This window comes from Myzus persicae, unplaced genomic scaffold (assembly GCF_001856785.1).
Source record: "Myzus persicae strain clone G006 unplaced genomic scaffold, MPER_G0061.0, whole genome shotgun sequence".
In the NCBI taxonomy this organism is placed as follows: Eukaryota; Metazoa; Arthropoda; class Insecta; order Hemiptera; family Aphididae; genus Myzus; species Myzus persicae.
The window spans coordinates 10581-32212 of record NW_019102577.1 but is presented as its reverse complement, the minus strand read 5'-3'; the positions used below and the strand labels follow the sequence as shown (position 1 = coordinate 32212).

At 31.8% G+C, this 21632-nt stretch overlaps 1 protein-coding gene across 1 annotated transcript in view; it reads left to right on the top strand.

Moving 5' to 3' along the window:
• LOC111032601 (lysine-specific histone demethylase 1A) overlaps window positions 1-20751 on the top strand; it is an 83742-nt gene extending 62991 nt beyond the window's left edge. Inside the window, exon 13 of the mRNA XM_022312990.1 lies at window positions 20591-20751. Within this exon, the coding sequence (XP_022168682.1) occupies window positions 20591-20631 (41 nt within the window). The 3' untranslated portion in view covers window positions 20632-20751. The remainder of the gene's footprint in view (window positions 1-20590) is intronic.
• Window positions 20752-21632: the final 881 nt, after the last annotated feature.

Genomic DNA, 21632 nt, shown 5'->3' with positions numbered 1-21632 from the left:
TTAGAAATGTAAGTGCTTATTGAGCGAGTGTTAAAGTTTCGATTTATGCGTGTTGTATTGCATTGTATTTTTCAACAGTATCTAAAATGATTTACAAAGTCCCGTGTGATTCCGTACTTGTGACAATACCTAGACTATATTTTAGTTTTAATAAAAATCATAACTAAAATACAAAATAATTTTGTAAAATTCTTGCGAGAAATAAACAATATGCAATAAGCACAATCGAACCTATCCAAACGAATCTTGACCAAACGAATAAGATGAGGATCTTGTTATAATCGTATATATACTTTCGAAATGCCTCTTGTTACCTATTAGCCTTGTACACATTGCAGTGTGATTGATGTATGTATATACCTAACAACCTGGGTATGGTAACCTAATAACCGAAAGGTTACCTACAGTGCTAATACTACGCACGTTACTACACCACGAGTTACTGTGCCGCGGAAAAACGTCCAGACCCGTCCGGGCGTGATCTGTAGGCATACCCAGCAACACGTGTGCTTGTTAAGTGTCTGTGGACAAAGTGTCGTGTGGCATATACGTATAGTAATGTTATGGAGACGTGGCGTGTGCTTAACTATGTTCTCGTCGTGAAAGTATAATATAAGCGGAAATAATGTTTCGTTATCGTGTTTTTAGTTGGTTATAAACACAAACCGTTCTGTGATCCATTATTGCGGGTTATAAAATTATCATATTATTATTATTGACGAGTATTGTTTTGTTATACGACATAATATACATCCTGTTTTCCGTGCGCGATCAAAGCCCATACATATCGATCTTTTGTGGAGGAAACAAACAATTGCTACTTTTGTGTGTAAAAGATAATATAAGATACGTCATCATATATTATGCCAAAGTATTATTATACTACTATTCATTTCTGGTCTTAATAATAATAATAGATTTATGTTACTAGAAATTGCATTAATGGTTACATACTGCAGGTATTTTTAGATACAAAAGGAAAATCTAGCATTGCTCGTTACTGAGGTAAAATCTCCTATTCCAGTGTAAGCGAGTATAGGTACTTACTCAAAGTATCCCAAACTTATGATGATAACAGACACCTATACATCATGGAATTACGATAATATTAAAACCAAAAACATTTTTGTGAGTGGCTTATACTTAGTATCTATATGTATACATTTTTAGATTTTAATTTAAATAATAAAATAGAATATGAAAGGTATGAATATCTTTTAATTTTTCATCTTCTTATAAATTAGTGTAAAACCAATTTTTTAGCTTATATTTAAAAAAAGTAGCTAGTACAACATTTCATAAATTATTCATTAATTTTCCATTGGGAATCATTTGTAGAGACTTTAAAAGAATTTGTATGTGCGACGTACGTATTCACTCTATGTAGCCCACGTGCAGCATAAACAAAACTCGATTCACTCAAAATCATTTATTTATGTTTTGAGAAATCATAGAGTAAAATCATCCATTGCAAAATCAAAGAGAATAATATTTTCAAGGATATGATTCGTCTACATTTTTCTCAAAACATTCAGTAGGCATCAATTTAAATGTTTGAAGTCAAAAAATAATAAAATATAAAACACTAATGTCAAACTCTCAAAAATAATTTTATCCTCTATAACTTTTACATGAATTTATTCAAAGATAATTTAAAAATCATGAAAAACGATTTTACATTAATGTGTTTTACACCTATTTCTGAGAGAGAAAACAAATATTCCTTTGACAGTTTGACTATAGGCTCTTAATTACTTGTGGTTTTACTATTTAAATAGAAATATATACCATTTTGAAACATCTACGTTTGCATTTAGCTATATTTGAACTAAATTACAATACTGTAAACACAATACAATACCGGTACGCGGTATGGTTTATATATTACGACCGACTTCAAAAAATTTAATCCTAGCCCCTGTAATACTATTACTATTAGCTGATCCCGTGCACTTTGTTGCCGGGAAAAAATTTCAACTTTTGCACTATTCAAACTTTGTTTAATTTGTTATATTTTGGAAGATATTACTGGGCTAGTCGAACATTTGTTTGTCTGGTGTTTTTTCTGCGTTATTATCAAAAACGATATTTTTTTTAAATAATAATAATTTTATATTTAAATAATAATTTGGCAACTTCGCATCCAATTTCACTCGCAATCGTACGCTTTTGAATAGTCAAAAGCATGATTATTTGTTATTCCGGCACCGCGCGCAATCGTATGCCCAAAAATGTAAAACGCGCGCAATCGTACTCCATCGATTTAATATACGGTGTTATAGTGTTAAAAATAGAAAGAAATAGAAAAAAGAAAATGTTTAATTTTAAATCGTAAATTTATTAGGCGATATATAATATAAGTGCCTAATTTATTTTTCTTACGGGTATCTAACCAATTGTAAGCAGAAATAAACACATATGCGTTAATGATTTTAATCAACGCGTGGTAAAAATATAGTGACCAAATATCAAATACAGGTTATCCAATCATAATCATAATATCAATTTTGTTTTATTTAACTAGTGGCGACTAAAAATGTCTATTTCAACCGTGAATCTTAAAATGGTTGTTTGACCGTATAAGCACCTCTTTAAAACGTGAGTTTTGGAAAATTCTTTCTGTAGTGCATTTTTACATGGTAGTACGACGATATATGCTGTCAAAATGTTAAGTCTCCAGCTATATCATAGATTAGGAGCTCAGTCATTCGTTTAAGATACGTTCGATTATATGCACACAGAATATATCAGAATAAAATTTGAATTTCTGTTATTTGAAAATAATCATGTACTTACTCTTTATATTTTAAACATTTTCACAATCGCGTTTTTAATCTTTATTATACCTACTTATTAGACTTGAACATATCATATATTATATCATTTAACTGGATAGTTTTTCAATAAAATGACATATAATACAAAAACGAAGAGTCCTTTTGTTATCGTACACCTGCAGCAATTTATTATTACACGATAGTTTGAACAGCTTCTGTTTTATTGGTTTTTACCAAGAATTTGTTACCCTGCGCCACATACATCGATACCTGCGTTGCCGCTTAATTAGTTCTGTCAGATGGGACTTTTCGATTGCTCCATCGCCTTTTCTGTCATAAATATTGTTTGATCGTCATATCGCCGCACTCTGTATTTGTTATATTGTTTTCGCATTGGACGCCCGTGGAGTTCGGCTTATTCCTGTGTAATAATAATAATAATAATAATAATATGATATATTGTATCGTATTCCCCTATATAGGTTGCACAGTTATTTATTAGGAGCCTCGCGAGACGTGTCAACGTTTCTTCTCGGAAATTTCAAACGGCTTCATTTGCAAAATAAGTATACCTACAGAGCTGATGCGTCGCGGGTGTCGTTAAAATATATATATTTTACATATATACGCGTCCGGAAAATTATTTACGGAAATTGCGCTAAAAGGTATTGTGCGGGCAGGCCGCCGGACCCGAACGACGGCAAATACGGCGGCGTCCACAAGTGCCTAACGACCCGCAAAGGTCCATACAAAGAGAAAGGGGGTGGGTTTTCATTAGAAGTGGCTCGGATTACAAAGGCCGCAAATCTGGCAGTGTCAGCGTTCTGTTTGCAGCTCCCTTCCACGAGTTTCTACCTCCCACTGTACGTCCAAGTAGTCGTAGACAATGATTTAATCAACCGGCGGCGGCGTCCGGCCTCATAATATATATCACACCGCTATACCTCTTCAATTTCACGCGAAATCACTTTACTTCCGGTCATCGTTGCAGCAGCACTGCAGTGTAATGCATAATGCATACAGTACGCAATATATAACACTAAAGTACCGCCACGACACTACGGTCATATTATAATATTATAACAATGCAACCTGCAGGACATTGGACACAGAGACCCGCGCCTGTTTGGACGGAAGAATACATTATGATATAAAATATGCTGTTTCGTATATATATGTACTCGATTTGTTGTTACTTTTTGTGTACTCGTGTTCAAATATGGTTCGAACTCTTACACGTATATTGCTTAACATACTGTGTTGTTTAAATCGCGACATTTTTTTTTTTTTGAATTTTATATATAGCGCACAACAAAAAATTTATGGTATTGCTGCTGTTACATGCAATGAGTGCATTTTTGTTTTAACATTGATCTGTTTTTGGGCTGGGTACAACTTTTTTTTTCTCTAACCGATTTTCGCGAAGCTGATTTTGGTAATGCTGTATCTGTTGCTATAGAAACTCAAATCAACAGTGCAAATATAAAAAAAAATGAATTGAATTCCTAACAAAATGTAGCTGATTACTATATATTTGCTACTATATATTTGTCCACTCCACTATAGTAGGAACCCAAAAACTTATTTGCGGTTCTGCAATTTTCCTTGCAGATGAAAAATATCTATAGTGGCATGCTACTTATAATATATGATACGAACGACATTATTTTTCTAGATATTACATTATCGCCTTAGTTTAAACTGACTCTGGTAGAAAAACTGCTTGAAATGTTTCGCGGTGAAAGATACACATTTACATGTCCGATTGGAAATTGCCAGTCTGCAGGGTGGTGCCCAGCTCAGAAGAGGTATAATTTGTCGACTTTCTCAATGTAGAAGTTGTTTCTCCATAAGCTAAGGATAAACTACAGTATATATCCGATGTCCATCGAACGATTTTAACCAGGTGCCAGTAAACGTACTTTTTCTCGACCCTCACTCAGAAGAATTGGTTTTTTGAACTCTATAATATTCATCATTGTATTCAAAATGTTTTCACAACAATTATTAAACACTAAGCTGGTGTAAAAATAAGCATCAAGATCTAGAGTCTTAAGTATTATACACATTCTGGGTTTTTCCACAATAGAGTATTATACGACCAGTGTAGCTTTATTTATACGGATATACATTATTATTTGAGGTCTTTGAATAATTAGGTAATTGTATTGTTTAAGTTGATTTATTGCTGCAATAGGTACGCTGTTATTAAACGAGACTCACATGATAATAATAATAATAATCATAAAAGTGATAATATCATATTTTATTTTTACATGCTATTATAATCAGCGATATGGATACGTACCGGTACAGGAAACATAAAAATAATACCAACTTAAGAACGATACCACTAGACTAACTAGTTCTTGACTTATATAATAATGTAGAATAATTTATACTGCTGCGTTATGCCCTCGGTAATTAGCGTGGAGCTGCAGTGGTCTGCTGCAGTTTAAGTTTGTAAATGGTTTGCTCTATATCGGTGAACACTGCAGTATTTGTACTGCCCGGATGTCTTGCTGAAAGTTTGACTTGTATCGTCTGTGTGACATCAATAACCTGGGTATAATATTTAAGAAACCGGAATCATGGCGACGGTAACCTAATACTTTACAAACGGCAACCGACACAAATGTTAGTATTACCTATTTAAATAATAATGTAGAATAATAATAATGATAATGATAAAAAAAACCGTCAACAACAAACCATCATTAATTCATGTTTCTTAAGTCCGGAGACTCGCGGGTGTCCCGCTGAGAAATCGGATCCGTTTTGACGTATAATCACTATAAGTACGATTGAGCCGTCTGCGGGTATTATTGGGCAGCCCCCCTCGTCAAATCATCATCGGTGTCCAGCAAAGCCATATTTTATCTACGGCAAAAAAACCTTTACACGAAATCATGAACACATCATGAACAAATAAAATGTGTTTTTTTTCAAAGATTGTATGGAAAAAAAATAAAAACCAGTAGGAAAGTGGCGGTTATTCACACGTTATAATATTCGGTCATTGCAGGCAAAGTATGTTTGTCATTACTCATTTATAACTCATTTGTATGTACATACTGTGTCTTTAACTACGTGTCAAATTGTATTCATGTCATTGTGCATTTGTGCAGCCCTAGATAGATGTACGGTTTTTATACATTATCCCGAGATTTTGTCTATAGAGATCACAAAAACAAGTCAAAATTAATACTAATCGGTTTAACTATTACATGGTCAATATAATATTATACTTGTAATCAACAGGTGATCATATTGTTAATGTATTCAATGTATATTGTTTGGGCAATGTTCGTCAATACGTCTTGTTGAAATAATTCGTATGGATATGTGTTTTATGTACGATGACACTTATAATTTTACTCTAAATTTTTTACATTTAAAAATTAAATCTTTGAATTTAAAATTACGTACATTTACATTATAATATTAGAAGACTTTTAATTAATGGAGGTTTCATCAATTCTCGCGAATTGATACAAAATACTCATGTCTATATGAGTCTGAATACTTGTAATATTTCTTCACACATTTACGAACATTAATACTAAACTCCTGATGATTACTTAGTATTAGTACAAGAAACCGATTTTCATTTTACTTATATAATATTTTGTGTTGGGCTCATGTCGGCGGGGGGTCTTTTATCGTGTATATTATATGTAGATTATACCCTATATCACCGACACCGGTGAGAGGGGGAGGGTTACCAATTGAAATTCTTAAGTTTACGACTCCCACCCAGGTACCTATATGTAATATAATCTACGCGTTCGGTGCTTTTTGTGTGCTCGTGATTATCTGTTATGGGTTTCGTGATTTTCACCTCTCCTTCTTCTCCTTCTCGGCGAAAAGTATATTCACCGTAGAGCTTTATTGCTAATGACCTGCAAGCCAAGTGTCCGTGGCGGCCATAATGAAAATGCCATAAAAAACCGGCGGCCAATTAGACGGCGTGCACCGCAGTCGTTTTTTACGGTCCCGGTGAAAATAACTACGGATAAGTCGCGCACTGGTACCGGTACGTACCTATAACGAAATATACGATATCATTCTTATTCATAAACGCTAAGTATAGAATATATGTAATATAGGACGTCATTATGTCAATTCACTAAAAAATGAATAAAAATATGTATGGGAGTATGCAACCGATGTGCGCTACAAAATAACTAAATAAGCATAAAAAAAAAAAATCGAAAAATTATATGTATTTAACATTTTTATGCATTAATTAAGTAATGAAAATTTAAGAAGATGTTTAAAAAAAGTACATAATTATCTATTATTAATTACGATCAATAGAAAGTTGCGTTAATTAACGAATGATGAACATGACAACGAGCTCTATCAAACCCTCTAGTGTACATCTATGTGTAATAAGTCATAAATAATAACATTATAAAATTCTCGACAATAAATAAGCCATAATTTGTATATAAATTTATAAAATATAGACACCTATACAAATTCAATGCAGCATTTACAGTCAAATGTATGATGTTTTGTATTGAAAATCACATCGATAAGTGATTAAAACCAGAAAAAGTTAAAATATGCGCACCGCACTATATGTGTAGACTGTAGGTACTAAATTAGTAGGTTAGTATAGCATTGTTTACTAAATTTTGGAAAATATGCATACGTGAGCAAAATAAAATTTGATATTGAATCACTCTAGACGTCAAGATACACATTTCTATCTAAAAATATAGACTAAAATCATAAACTTCCTACCCCAGCTATGTATATTATATACAATACATATTTATCAGGTCGATCGTTTGTGCGTCGATTTTTAAATATTGTTGCAGTTTATTATGATGACGTATGTTATGCTAGTGGTGTGTTTTTTATCTTCGAAGTACAAACGTCAAAATACTCTGCCACGGTGGCTTCTCGTATTAGGCCATAGCATCATATATACATACATGTATAATGCATATTGTTGTACCCGTTTATTTTAATGGATTTTATAGATGTTGTAAAATGCTGAATAATTATATATAGGTAGATAGGTATAGGTACATAGGTGCAGTGGGTACATAGATACCTGCAGCGTTTGTACAATCTACCTATATATATATATATACATATGTACGTCTTAAATGACTATATGCTCCGGTGAATGATGGTGCGAATATTTTAGTTCATTAAACATATTATTATTATATTATAAGCGCGCTGCATGGCATAAACCTATACGACGGCGTCTCATTAAAATACGTTGTTCTCGTTAAATGTCCGCTTATGATAAGTACAAGGGAAAGTCAAATCGTTATAGGTATACGAGAGCCGTCGATAAATTAAACATTTGACTGTCGATGCGTAATTTCATCCGTCGTGCATATCTACTGCACTTGCTGGCTGCTGCACGTCCGTTTTTATGCCTCATGACTTATCATAATTATAATAATAATATGTCGTAATATTATGTGGAATGTTGTAATGCACTCGTAATATATTATACTATTCACTAATTGTTAACTACTTGCCATTTTTTTTTATGAACAGCCTGACTGTCAACCGATGAAAATTGTATTAATTCATGAATAAGTGGCATGGGAAGGTATAATGCGTGACGCGATTTTCTTTAGCCTTTGCGTAGTGCAGTCTTTACTTATTGATGGTCGAACCGAACAAATTCATTGTATATTTAATTTAATATTGCAATGCGTCTCTTAATCACAATTTATATTATAATAGAATACATTTTTCACTGAAATATATTTTAAACTTGTGCCACGTATTGATTGCGTAAAACGTATTCATTTTATTTAAAAAACGATTGCAGCTGGTATTTTATTTCCCCGTCGTAAAAGTTTGTCCGTATAACAGAGCGGTTTCATTGGCCAATATTGTCCGATCAAAAATGGATATATCACCGAGTCCAAGTATGTTATTGAAAAAAAAAATGATATACCTATATATAAGCAGTAAGCACCTTCGAGTGAGGTCATGTGTTATTATTATTATTATTGCGGGCCGGCGAGGAGGAGTATATCTATCATACAGAGATTTACAACTGTATTGTAGTCGGCCAGTTATCGGGTTACTCGAAGTATTTCTACTTTGTTTTTCCTCTTGTTATAGCCGTTGTACTCCTTCTTTGCAGAGAGAGAGGGAGAGGTCTATAATACCGAGGAACAAAAGATCGAGAAAAAGAAATAAAAATAATAAACTGCGAGAATTCCTGGTCGAGACGTCATCGGATGTCGGGTTATTTATGAACGAATTGAGCAGTACGCGTAAATTAAACCGACACTCCGGGGGCATCCGATTGCAATATATTATATTCTATTCCATGTTATAAACCAATAACCGCGAAATATATTGGTAGGTATGCCAGTAGTTCGCGAACTCTATACGATTTCATGTAAACGATGACGTTTTCACTGCGCTATGATAATATTTGTTTTTGAATTTTCCTCGTTCGTCCTGCTATATTATCATTAAACACATAAATATTATAATATTTTATTCGGAGTTTCTAGTTCCGAGGACACGCGTATAGTGTTTATCTGCCATTTATCTCCCGCAAGCGTGTCCGTATTTTCATTAATTCTGCAGTGGGACGGTCAAATAATAATAATAACGCGTCGTTTTTATATAATATTATAGGATCGCCGAGAAAAAAAATACCCAGAATACTAGCTGCAAAACGTCATTAACGGTCTTAAATCATAAATCTAAACGCGTTTTTTTCCCTCCTCCTACATGGCCGCTCGCCGGACCCATTTGTCTTTTCAGTGTTGACCCCCGTAGTTTTTTTACACCCGGCTCGTTTTTTTTCCTCGTTTTCCTCGCCGGAGTGTCCACCACCTGGATTCCTTAATCATCACGACGCTCGTGCGTTTAGGTCTTTGGACTGTCTTGTTGTTTTTGCAACAGCAACCTGCAGCAAACCCCACCGGCCGGCAGTGTGTACCCTGCCTGTAATTTGTGTATCGTCGCGACCTTTTTTTTGTACAGTTTACATTTTATATTATTATTATTAATATTATTGCTGGCGGGGACAAAAGGCGTTTAGAGATCTCGATAAAGCGAGAAACCGATCGCGCGCGCGGCAGTCGGTGCAAAGATAATTGGGTTCAACGAAACGTCGGTATAAATCTTTATTGACGAGAAACACCATAAATCTTATGTATATACCTTCACGTCCCTGCGCACCAGCAATACGCGATTCGCCAGAAGTTTATGTGCATTTCGTATTATTATTATTTTTTTATCGACTTCGTCAAAAAATAACACCGACCACCGTTGAACGGGACAGCTTTTTCGTGTAAACATTCAAGGTGTAACAGAAATGGACTGGACAAATGGAACGACTTTTGTTCTAATTAATATTCAACAAACATTTTTTTTTCGTATTTGCAATTTGTACACGCTTGCGCTGCAAGTAGGTACAGTATAACTTTTTATATCATTTTTTTTTGCACTGTAAATTTTTTTGGTAACAATCAAATTAGCCAATTTGTAAAAATCTAAATTTTAGACAAATTTAGATGGTCAAAACGTTTATTCAAGTCATGCAGTTTATTATTCACAATTCTTAAAGTATCAATTTTCTTTTGGAGGAAATTAATTTTAAACGCGTAGGTATAGTAACATTTTTCAAAATAATATTTTTGGGAATTTTCTGTCATAAGTATATTTTTTAAATTATTATCTATATAATGTATCCATATTTTGTCATATGTTTAACTAGTATTCATTTTTTATTTTTATTTGTCAGGTTTTTCTGTTACCCCCTGTATACCTAACCTATCTCCTATAATATGGTGGATATCGTAAATGCTATAAGTATAGTTTTTACCAATTTTATCAAGCACACCTCGGTTTGCTGTAAAATTATATTTATTTGGATTAATATTAAATTATTCGTCAAAACGTTATTAATCTATAAAATTGTTTTTTTTTTTGAATTCATATAAAATAAAAATCCATCTAAATTTAAAATATCTAATAACTATAAATGATTGGAAAGTTTTTATTCGTCCGATAAAATATCGACTTACCTAATATCTATAATATAGTTGTCCAATAATTACTATATACCTACTTGTAGTCGGGTTAGGTTTGGCCTTAAGTTTAATGAGTATCTATACTAACTGTAGAACTAGTTTAATTAGTGAACACTAATGGTCATTATTTTATCACTCTGTTATGAAAAAAAAAATTTTTTTTTACTAATATAAATCGTCGAAGAATTCATTCGTTATAAAAACATAAAATAATTATATTATGTGAATGGAGAATTGTGACAAAGAATATAAAAAAAAAAAATGCTTATGCAGTTTCCAAACTATTTCCAAATTGATATAGGATAAATAAATGTGGTCCGGTTTCAATTCTCAAATAAGTTGCACCTCAAACGAATTTTATTTTAGTTATTAATTAAAATATTCTAATACATGCCAACGAGATTTGGCATTATTAATTATTCTGTTCTACTTTCATGTTTGAAGCTAATTTTTTTTAGTAGAAAAGTTTTTTATTTTAAGTCGTAAAACCTTGCTGGTAAAAATTATTTGTATTTATATTTAAATCAATGAAAATCTATACGCATGCAAATTTAAGTTCAAATTCGTAGATAATTTTATTGTAATGTCCTTTGATTTAACACGTTTTTTATTGTAATCTCTATGGGTCTTAATCATATGCAGGGTCTTATAACGTTTCCCTATTTTTGTTTTTCCCGTAAAGAGTTACTTTACACTCTCTCACTCAGCCACTCAGGCACACAAGACGTGCGCCAATGAATGGAGTGTTAAATATAATATTCATTTTCGGTCGTACGGACGTTACATATTATAACCGCGTAACTTTAGTAGGTACTTATAGGCTCTTTGGAGTACATCAATAATAATAATTTACCGTCGACAGAATAACTACCTATATAGTACCTAGGTATACGTATAGGTATATTATAAGTGAGCACAATTTTTGTTCCAATATCAGCTCGTCAAGCATCTCCGGCGGAGTTTATTTATTGTATAGTCGCACTCACGCTGTTCAATGGGTAATTGATTGCAGTGCATTTGCATACAATTTATTATATTATTATTATTACTTTTTGCATCATCATGGTATAATGGTCGATGGGTATTTATCCCCTAACCAGTATTTATAAGTTTTATGCGTATTGTGTTAGGCTCTATGAATCATGATAATCCGTCCATAGCGCAACGTCCATTGAGATAACAGGAAGGACGATTTTTATTCAAATTATTACATACTTTGAGTATTTTATATTACAGACTTTGCGTGGTGGGTTACTCTGGCATCCCAGTTTAAAATTTGTTTTCCGTTGATTATACTGTGATTTCAAATTTGTACCACCGATTTCAAAATTCGTACCTAAAGCACAGACATGTGTTCAGCGTCACATTGCGTGACTCCTGCACTTAATCAAAACTAACAATATTACAAAAAAATTCAGATTACAAAATACATTTTTGATTTTAATCTTATGTTCTATTAAGTTAGTATTAGGTCAGACCATGGCCTTACTGGCCTGACTCATAGTTTCGCCTATACAGTCTTGCAGGTACCTATGACTTATGTGTAGGTATTTGTTGGTTAAGTCTTAAGAATGGTTATACGTGCAGTAGTAAAAATGCTTCGTCGGGCGCTACACTAAAGGATCATTTAGGCCCCCGGACACAAGACCGCATGAACCACGGACCTTTTCAAATTTCAAATACCGCTTCTGGTTATTGTAATTAATTAATTTTATTTATTTATTTGGTGTAAATGCCCAGGTGGGATCAAGTACAGTGACAATGAAATATATAATAATAACAATGATAGAATAAAGATACAACTATACAAGTACAATAGTAGTATAAATTATAAGTGCATAATATTAGAATAATTTTAAATAAAATAAAGAGATAACTTTAGTGATATGCCTCAGGCTGCTAAAAACAATTTTTTATAAGGAATACAAATCATTCATAAACAAATCAGATTTTTTCAAGTTATTGCACTCTCTGGCTATTCGATAAATTGGGTTATTAATGCAGTAAGATATTCGATGAAAAGGGATTTCAAATGTGGGACTATGTGTAATGGGATTTCGAATGTGTAGGTAATAAGTTGTTTTTGACATTACCGGTATAATATATATAATAATTGTATCAATTAAAAATAAATTATTAATTAAACTGTAGTACATGTACCTAAGACTTACGTATAATAGTACAAACGTCATCCATAATATATTCAATATGTAGATATAAATCTAGATATTATAACTATTCCTCTTTTTTATCAACATAAAATATTTTAAAAGTGTTGAAATAGCACAATATATCATTAGTTAATTTCTTATAACAAATTACATACAAATATATCAACCTAATTATGGTATGATTAAATACCTGTATATTATGAATTATGATAAATATTATTACTGCATTTGACTGTGTGCCAATTTCCAATAACCCAATAACCTATTTTCAAGTAAAGTCGTTCACAGATTTAATAAGTCCATAAAGCAACTGTTATGAGATTAGAATTAATATTTTATTGTGCAAATGGTCAGGCATAATATATTTTATAATCAACACATTTTTAAGGGAAAGAACTGGCCTCTAAAATGTGGGGGCCCTAGCTGCGTAACTGGCTCCCCGGTCCTCATAATCCACGGTCTTGCTGTCTGTTCAACGAACCGATTGAATGCAATAAACTTCAAAAATCGTTACCATTATAGATTTATTCAAAAAACTCAATGTCATCGTTTATTTTATCGGTTTGGCGTGTGCAAACAGCCGTCGAAACGTTAACCCAAGTCAAATAATACATACATGTGCTTGTATTTGAACATAATTAATTTTCGTAGTCATCATCGTATCTGTGTATATACTGGTTTGTATGTGAGTTCGCTATTGGAGGTGAATCAAATATAAATACCACGTTGTTTATGTAATTTGACATTGTAACGAAATCGTGACCAGATTGAATGTAAACAGTAATAATAATATAATATAATGTCCGGATCGCACATTCGTACAAATTGCTAACTGTATCAAGGAGAAACTAATAACCTCCTTATGAGATAAAAATGATTTATAAATGATAAGTATATCATTTATACGCCATCATATTTTTAATGATTCCAAGTAGTTTTTAATTGTGTGCATTGTATAGTTGTATCAAATACATAGTATATATATATTTATATTATGATATATAGTTAGTTGTTGGTAATACCGAATAACGAAACGAAAGCTACCTAAATGTAATTATTTATTTAACGTGTTCAGAAATATCCAGTGCAATATCCAAATGTTTATCTTTTAGTTTTTTATTTCCAGTAAATTGCTCATGAGGAATCTTGTAATTGTCAAGTCTATGGTATATTAAAATTAAAATGTCACGCATTTTTATTCAAAAAATAATTAACATATTTTCGTTATTTTGATGAATTTCACAAAAAAAAAAATACTTTAAAACATTGTATACAAATTATGACTCTATATTGTTTTGATATATTTAATTATTGCCTTGTCTAAGTACAATTTATGAAAAACCGTATTACGTATAACATTATCATTTTTTATTAATTCTAATCAAAAATTGAGTTATACATAAATACAATTGTTTCCCGAGTGCATCAATTTTTTTGTTGTCTTCAAAATACCTGAAATTTTGGACAAACTCGAGTTGGGTCCCAAATTTCAAAAACAGCATGAGTTGGGTCCCGGTATACTTTATGTAATACACGAGTTGGGTCCCGGTATATTTTATAGAGTACATGAGTTGGGTCCCGGTATATTTTATAGAGTACATGAGTTGGGACTAGCCTATTTGCGTTACCCAGGAGACACCACGTGGAGGTTGGCTAGAATGTCTTCCAAAAATTTTGTTTTTTGTTATGTTAAGGTCTGATGTTAAAATTATAAATATAAATTATAAAGTAATTAGATTAATTTTAGAAAATAAAAAATATTATATATTATTTAGTAATAAATTTTTGTATTAAAATAAAAAATAACTATTAAGTAATAAATATTAATTGTACTAAAATAAATATAGGCTAGGGAATAAATTTAAATGACACTTCTTTTACAAAATTTAACCGCGTCAATTCTCCACTAGTAAAAGAAAGCATCTTTTCTCTTAAAAAATTTTCTTTTTCTACGGTTTTTTTGATTGGCTGTGTGGCTGAGCTCCGAAGTGATACATAGATTTCACTCTGAATCCCAAGTAACATTTCTATTAAAACAAAAATGTTGGGGTGAGCTGCACTGATACTAGCATTTAATTTTGCATGATAACTTTCACAACTATTTGTGGTGCGATTTGTGGTTGCTGCAAACTCGGCCCAAATATTAGGTGGAAATAATGCATCTTGCTCTATATACGTTTTTAGTAGATAATCGCAAAATGTATCTACAGTTGTATTTACTGGTTTGATAGTCATTAAGTCATCAATAAAACAATCAAACACCTCCTCTGGTTTCAAAAATGGTAAACCAAAAACACACTTAAGATAATCACTTATATCATTATTGGAACTTTTATACGCCTTTGATAGCCCAAGTTGTTGAATTTTTCGCCACCAACTTTGCGCTAAGTGAAATCTACAACTCCTAATAATAGCATTTGGCCAAACACACTTGACAGACGTATGAATTGCCACCTCAAAATCGACAAAAATTTCGGTAGGTTGAAAATTCAGTTGAAGAGACGTGCAATAACTCACGATATACTGGAAAGCTTTAGTGTAAGTTTCTAATGTTTTATTGGGTAATATCAAGAACACCATTGGTACATACAATCCATTTCGAAATCCATGAATAGTAAAAAGTTGTAAGAAGTATTTCGTACAGCTTTTAAACGTCCCGTCCATGTATATTTTAGTAACATCACACAAAGCTTTCAAATTTGTCTCGGTTGAAAAACCTATAATATTATCTACCATATTATTACAGAATAAAAATTGTTCGTCTTTGTTGGTAGTTATGTTCATTGTGCTTAAACAGTTATGTACTTCTTGCATGCTTTTAGGTAATTTTGGATATAGTACCTTACGAGCATGATGGATGTTATTTCTTATTAATTTCAAATCGTTAGTGTTTATCGAAGGTATATCGCTGTTTTTTAACTCAGTTCTAATGAGCTTTGAAGGTACGTCGTGTAGAAATATCATCTTGTGCTTTTCTTTTAACCGAGTTACTTAACTTTTGTCTATTCAGAACCTTTTCATTACATTTTTGGTGATTATGAACGTTACATTTATCTATTATGTCTAAAGTGGACGATAATTTTAAAAAACACTTACATGTATTAAGATAACACTTCCAACGTTGTACATCATTCCGCAACATTTTGTGGAAGCGAAATTTAAATCCGTCTTCAATGATAATTTTTTTACCTTTTTCGCTTGACATGAAATCCATAATTTAATTTTTATATAATATTAACACTACAAAACACTATACTTATTTTATTTTATATTTTATTATATGGACACTTCTAGCGTTGACATGTGCCGGTATACTGGCAAGTTACAATATGTTATCCGGCGACAACTGTCCGGTTACGTTGTATTATACGTCTTATTAAGATAAGATATGAAATTACCGTGCACCCAAGATTAGGTTATATATATATATATCAGGGGTGGCTAGCGAGAAGAGACTCGCGAGCCACCAAATATATTAATAAATATGAGGTGAGCCGCAAAAGTCTATGACTGATATAATATATAATATATATTTTATTAGATGGACACTTCTAACCTTGACACTTGCTGATTACGTCATATTATACGTCTTAATATCTTATTAAGATAATATAATAATAATAATAATAATAATAATATATATATTATTACCGCGGACCCAATTCGAGTATTATAAAATAATACCGCGGACCCAACTCGTGTTTTTTTTAAGGGATCAAATATCTCGGGACCCAACTCGCGTTTTCCCGAAATTTTGTTGTGATATGTCAAAAAATCGTATAAAATACAAATCGGAGTATATTTTTTGGAAAACACGATCAGTAGTCACGATCTGATCGCCACCGCCACGGCTAAGGCATTTGAGTACCTATGTGTATATATTATAAACACAGCGTATGTATATATATTTATATGCACGGTGTGTAACGTTAGGCCAATGGGATTTGTCCGTTTTCTTTCTCAATCAAATCTCGCAAAATCGTGCAGGACCGTCCCGCGGGACTCGAGTCTCTCCTGCCGATTATGCGTCCTTGCAGTTCTCGTTTCCGAATTACCCGATTTTATGTGTGTCCCGTCTCACCCCGATCTCAGACTTTCAACCCCTAGCCTCCGCGGTGCCCCTTAATGTTTAATACATAGAGTGTGTGGCGGTGCTTCCGATTGAAAAACAATTTATGCCCCCGCATCGCATTCCCCTGTCGTCCAGCCGGGTTCGCCTCTGCAGGTGTCATAGTCGCAATGGGAAATTTAAATTTGAATTGGCAAAGACGACTTATATTTGGTCGAATTTCGAATAATTGAATTCAATAATAATATTGACGGCAGTGTGAATGTTCATACCTACGTAGGTGTGACAATAATATATTATATCCTGCACATAAATTGCTATAGGTACTGTGTGTCTGTGTGTAAGTAATAAGTATAATGGGCTCGGGATCTAGAAATCTGAAATGGGGTAGGGGGGCTAAATAATTATAGTTTAAGTACATAATAGATAATAAATAACATTTGACAACAATATTAACGATTTTATCTATATTTTAAATGTTTGGATTTAGAAACGTATCAACTATTTATTACCTATTTAAATAAATGTATAAAATATAACATTTTCAAAATGGGTCTGAAGCCCTTAGACCCTTCCCCAGGATCCGCGTTTGCAGTAAAGACTTATTTTAGAAGTTTGCATGTTTTCATAATATTCGTTCAAAAGATAGCTATTAATGTTGATAAATAAATACGTTTCATAATACCAGGAGTCTTTACATTGTGCATAATACTATATTTAACTCTTTTTCACGTGTTGGTGCATAATTTTGTCGTATTCGTATTTTAAGCGTATAGTTCGAGTTATATAATTTTTGAATTAGTATTTAATTGAATTAAATTTATTACAATCATAAGCATATATACTACACTCAGCGTGCATTTGTAGTTGCGTACCTAATTCTGTGATGATGATTTTAATGATAGCAAATGTGACGTCTTGAGGTACACGCGTATCATAGACATATTGATTTAAATGTTAAACAGCTTGTTTGAATATTTTAGGAGGGATTTTGGTGTTATTATAATAACGAGTAACCGCCATGTAAAATGGCCGACGTGGTATAAAATAATCCTTCTCGAACAATTTATGTTCTCTAATTAATATATTCGGTGGGTTAGACAAATGGTGGAGAGCTGCTTTCATAATATCAAATCAACATGTCTAATGCCTATTAACATATGATATAGATATCCGGCTGTAAACTATATATAACATGTTTGTTGTATTTTATTTTACTTTTTTCTTATGCATAAACAGCCGCGGTGTTTGCGTTGTTGTGTTGTTTCTCATCTAGAGAATCAAAATGCAGCACCGCAAATACAATTCAATTTACGCCTGTTTTGTTTGTTTTATGACGTTTGCAACAATTAAAACTACATTTTACGTTGTTACACGATGGAGGAGGAATTATGAATAAAAAAATTATATTTATTTTTTTTGCGGCGTATTTGTTTGATATAACAACAATTATGCGTTCATCTCACTTTGATATAATATATTATAAATTATAGTACATATAATAACATAATATATATATATTATACAATATACATATGTCATATATATATATAAAGGTTATGGAGCATAATTTGATGATGAAAACACACGATAAAGACAGTTAGGTTAATTTAGTTATAATTGGCCGTGAATATTTAAGTATTTCACGACTTAGCCAAAACATATATTATAATAATATTTTATAGGTAGGTACGATTTTCATATTTTTTTTATACGCCTCAATTAACGAGAGTATGTAATATATATTATATATTATGTGTAACTTTTCGGCAGATTAACGAATCAACATTAAAAAGTTTTAATTAAATAAACAAGTTGCCAATCAAAAGGCACACAACATTCTGTAATACAATTATTACGATATATTCCCAGTCGAATATTATATATTACTGTTTAATCAAGCGAGTTGCTTGAGTAAATACCCGATGAGATACGTTTTCGAGTCTCGTTATTTATATGCACCATAAACCAATAAAATAATAATAATATATATTGTACTCGTCGTTCGGAATAATAGTAAAATGTTTTTGGGTCACGAACTCTTCGTACTCGTAACAATTAGGTATATCGTATATCATGGTCTATGGCGGGACTATACAGGGTGATTAACTAAGTATGATGATCACCCCTTTTTCTTTTATAATACATGTAGTTACTTAAAATCTATTTTTTGAAATCTTAAATATTCTTAAAGATCATATTTTTCAAATTGTTGAGATTTTTTGTATATATTATAATGACTCCAGAAGTTTATAGAAAAATATTATTTATATTATAACTCCAGTTTTCTTCTGTAAGTTATTAAGCATATTTCTGAACGATCTGACATAAGAACGTAACAATATCAAAATTAGAACGACTATATGTAGTCGTTGAGGTATTTACATTTTTGTACCTAATAAAGATGAGTAATATGCTCAGTAATATAGGTTCATGATAGTATTGAGTTTGAAAGATATGAATTAATCTATCAACAAATTAATAATACTCGTATTTAAAAATGTCCAGTATAGAAAAATATACTAAATCCAATTTTAAATTTGTTATATATTTTTGTAAAACCATGTTTAAGGGCTATTACCCTTATAGTGTAACAATTTTAATAATTAAAAATTTACTCTTTCAAATTTTGAGTTACTACAAATTATTATCAAACGATGGCTCTCGCTGCTGTTTCTTTTTAGATTAGAATCTAATGTATGCAACAAATATAACATTTTATTTTTTCATTTCGTACTACGGAATCCGCAAGGTTTTTGTGTTCCAAGGGCGTTCGAACTAGATCTGCAAATAAACATCTTATATCTGATATGTATGTTACAATTTTACAAAAAAAGTAATCGATGTAACGAGTAACGAGTTTTCGCCACCGTTACATTATTATAATTGTATCGACAACGGGAAAGTAACGAAAATTACCAAACTCTATTATCTAGATACCATCTGCTATTTTTAAAAATTCGATTTTGAAGAACTCCAGCACCATCGGAGCGACAAAATCCGAGTTGTTCCTCGCCTCTCGGTGAATCACCCTGTATAATCTATTTTAATATATTATATTATTTATATAATAAGAAGAGTAGGTACCTACCTATATAATATGTCTGTATGGCGGTACACTATACACTCAGCGGACCCACGCCGACAAGCGGACGATCATAAATATTTTATTGGGGTGATTCAAATTAGGGACAATATGTGTACGAGGTATTTTTTTTAGCACAATAACACACATAATGCTCATTTGGGAGGTCTTTGATCGTCGTACCTAACCGCATTTCCACCGCCTTTTCATGTCATTCTGCCGCCGATTTTATAGTACTTTATGTGTGTGTGTGTGCTCACGTAACCGAACGCATTCATGTATATTACCTATATAATATGTATATAATAATATAATAGGTCAGTGGTTTTCCCCTCTCGTTTAGGGACGCGCCGATGACACTACATAATGCTTGTTGTACAATATAATATATATATATATATAATGTCACTGAAATTTATATTCATTTTTTTGTTTGTTTTGTTTTGCAGGTATGTACGATTATCATTCAAAAGAACTTTCAAAATCGTAAAAACGTGCGTGACATCCTTTTTATATTTTGTCCGTATATATAAAACGTGTTGTGCAATAATATATTGTTTTAATCACTCGTCTCGGAGGCCGAGGATTCCGCCCTATATGTATATATATGTAGAACAACTGTACCGTATATATATGAAGGTAAAAAGTAACTACGAATATTCGTAATATTATAACGTTTAAGGAAATTAAGTTTCACAACAGCGAACATATTATACTATACTGAAATATTCAAAATAAAGAAGTGCTTTGAATGTATATTATATATATCATTTAATAGGTACACCAGGATTACTTTGTAAAACAGAAAAATAAATAGTCACAACACTCACAGCGGGAGCAGATCATATACATATGGTTTTAAATTCGTTCAAAGCATATATTATTATGCACACTGTTTGTAATTTATTAACCGTCGATTTGACAAATAGTCTGATTTTTTATGTAATTGACCTACATATTTTTTACAAATAATCTTATGTTTGCCCTTTACATTTGTTTTGGTAAACATATATTTGGCTTTTATCCATATACATACCCACGCGTACGTATGAGTAAAAGTCTGAAGGTATTTTCCATCAAATCTAATACACTTACACTAATACATCCGTTAGTTAAAATTATAAATTTATGAATCATTCCAGTATGAATATGTCTGTATTATATTGTAAATATTATGAGGTGGCAATTTAATGAAAATAATATTAAGAAACATTACATAAATTATAGTATTAGATTTCTTTTAATTTAAAACAGTGTAAGTACAGTTATAGTATTAATGTGTAAAACCATTAAAACCAACAACTTTAAAAACATTTTTAATTTCGACTAGACGGATTATTTTTAAATCTAAACTGTAAAAGTACAATTTATTTCAACAGTCAATTAAGTCGATCAAGTTTCTAAGTTAATTAGAAAATTAATAGATCGTATAGTCAAGTTAAAAAGTTAATAAACTTTTTAGCTTAAACTGTTTAACTAGTCGATGACTCA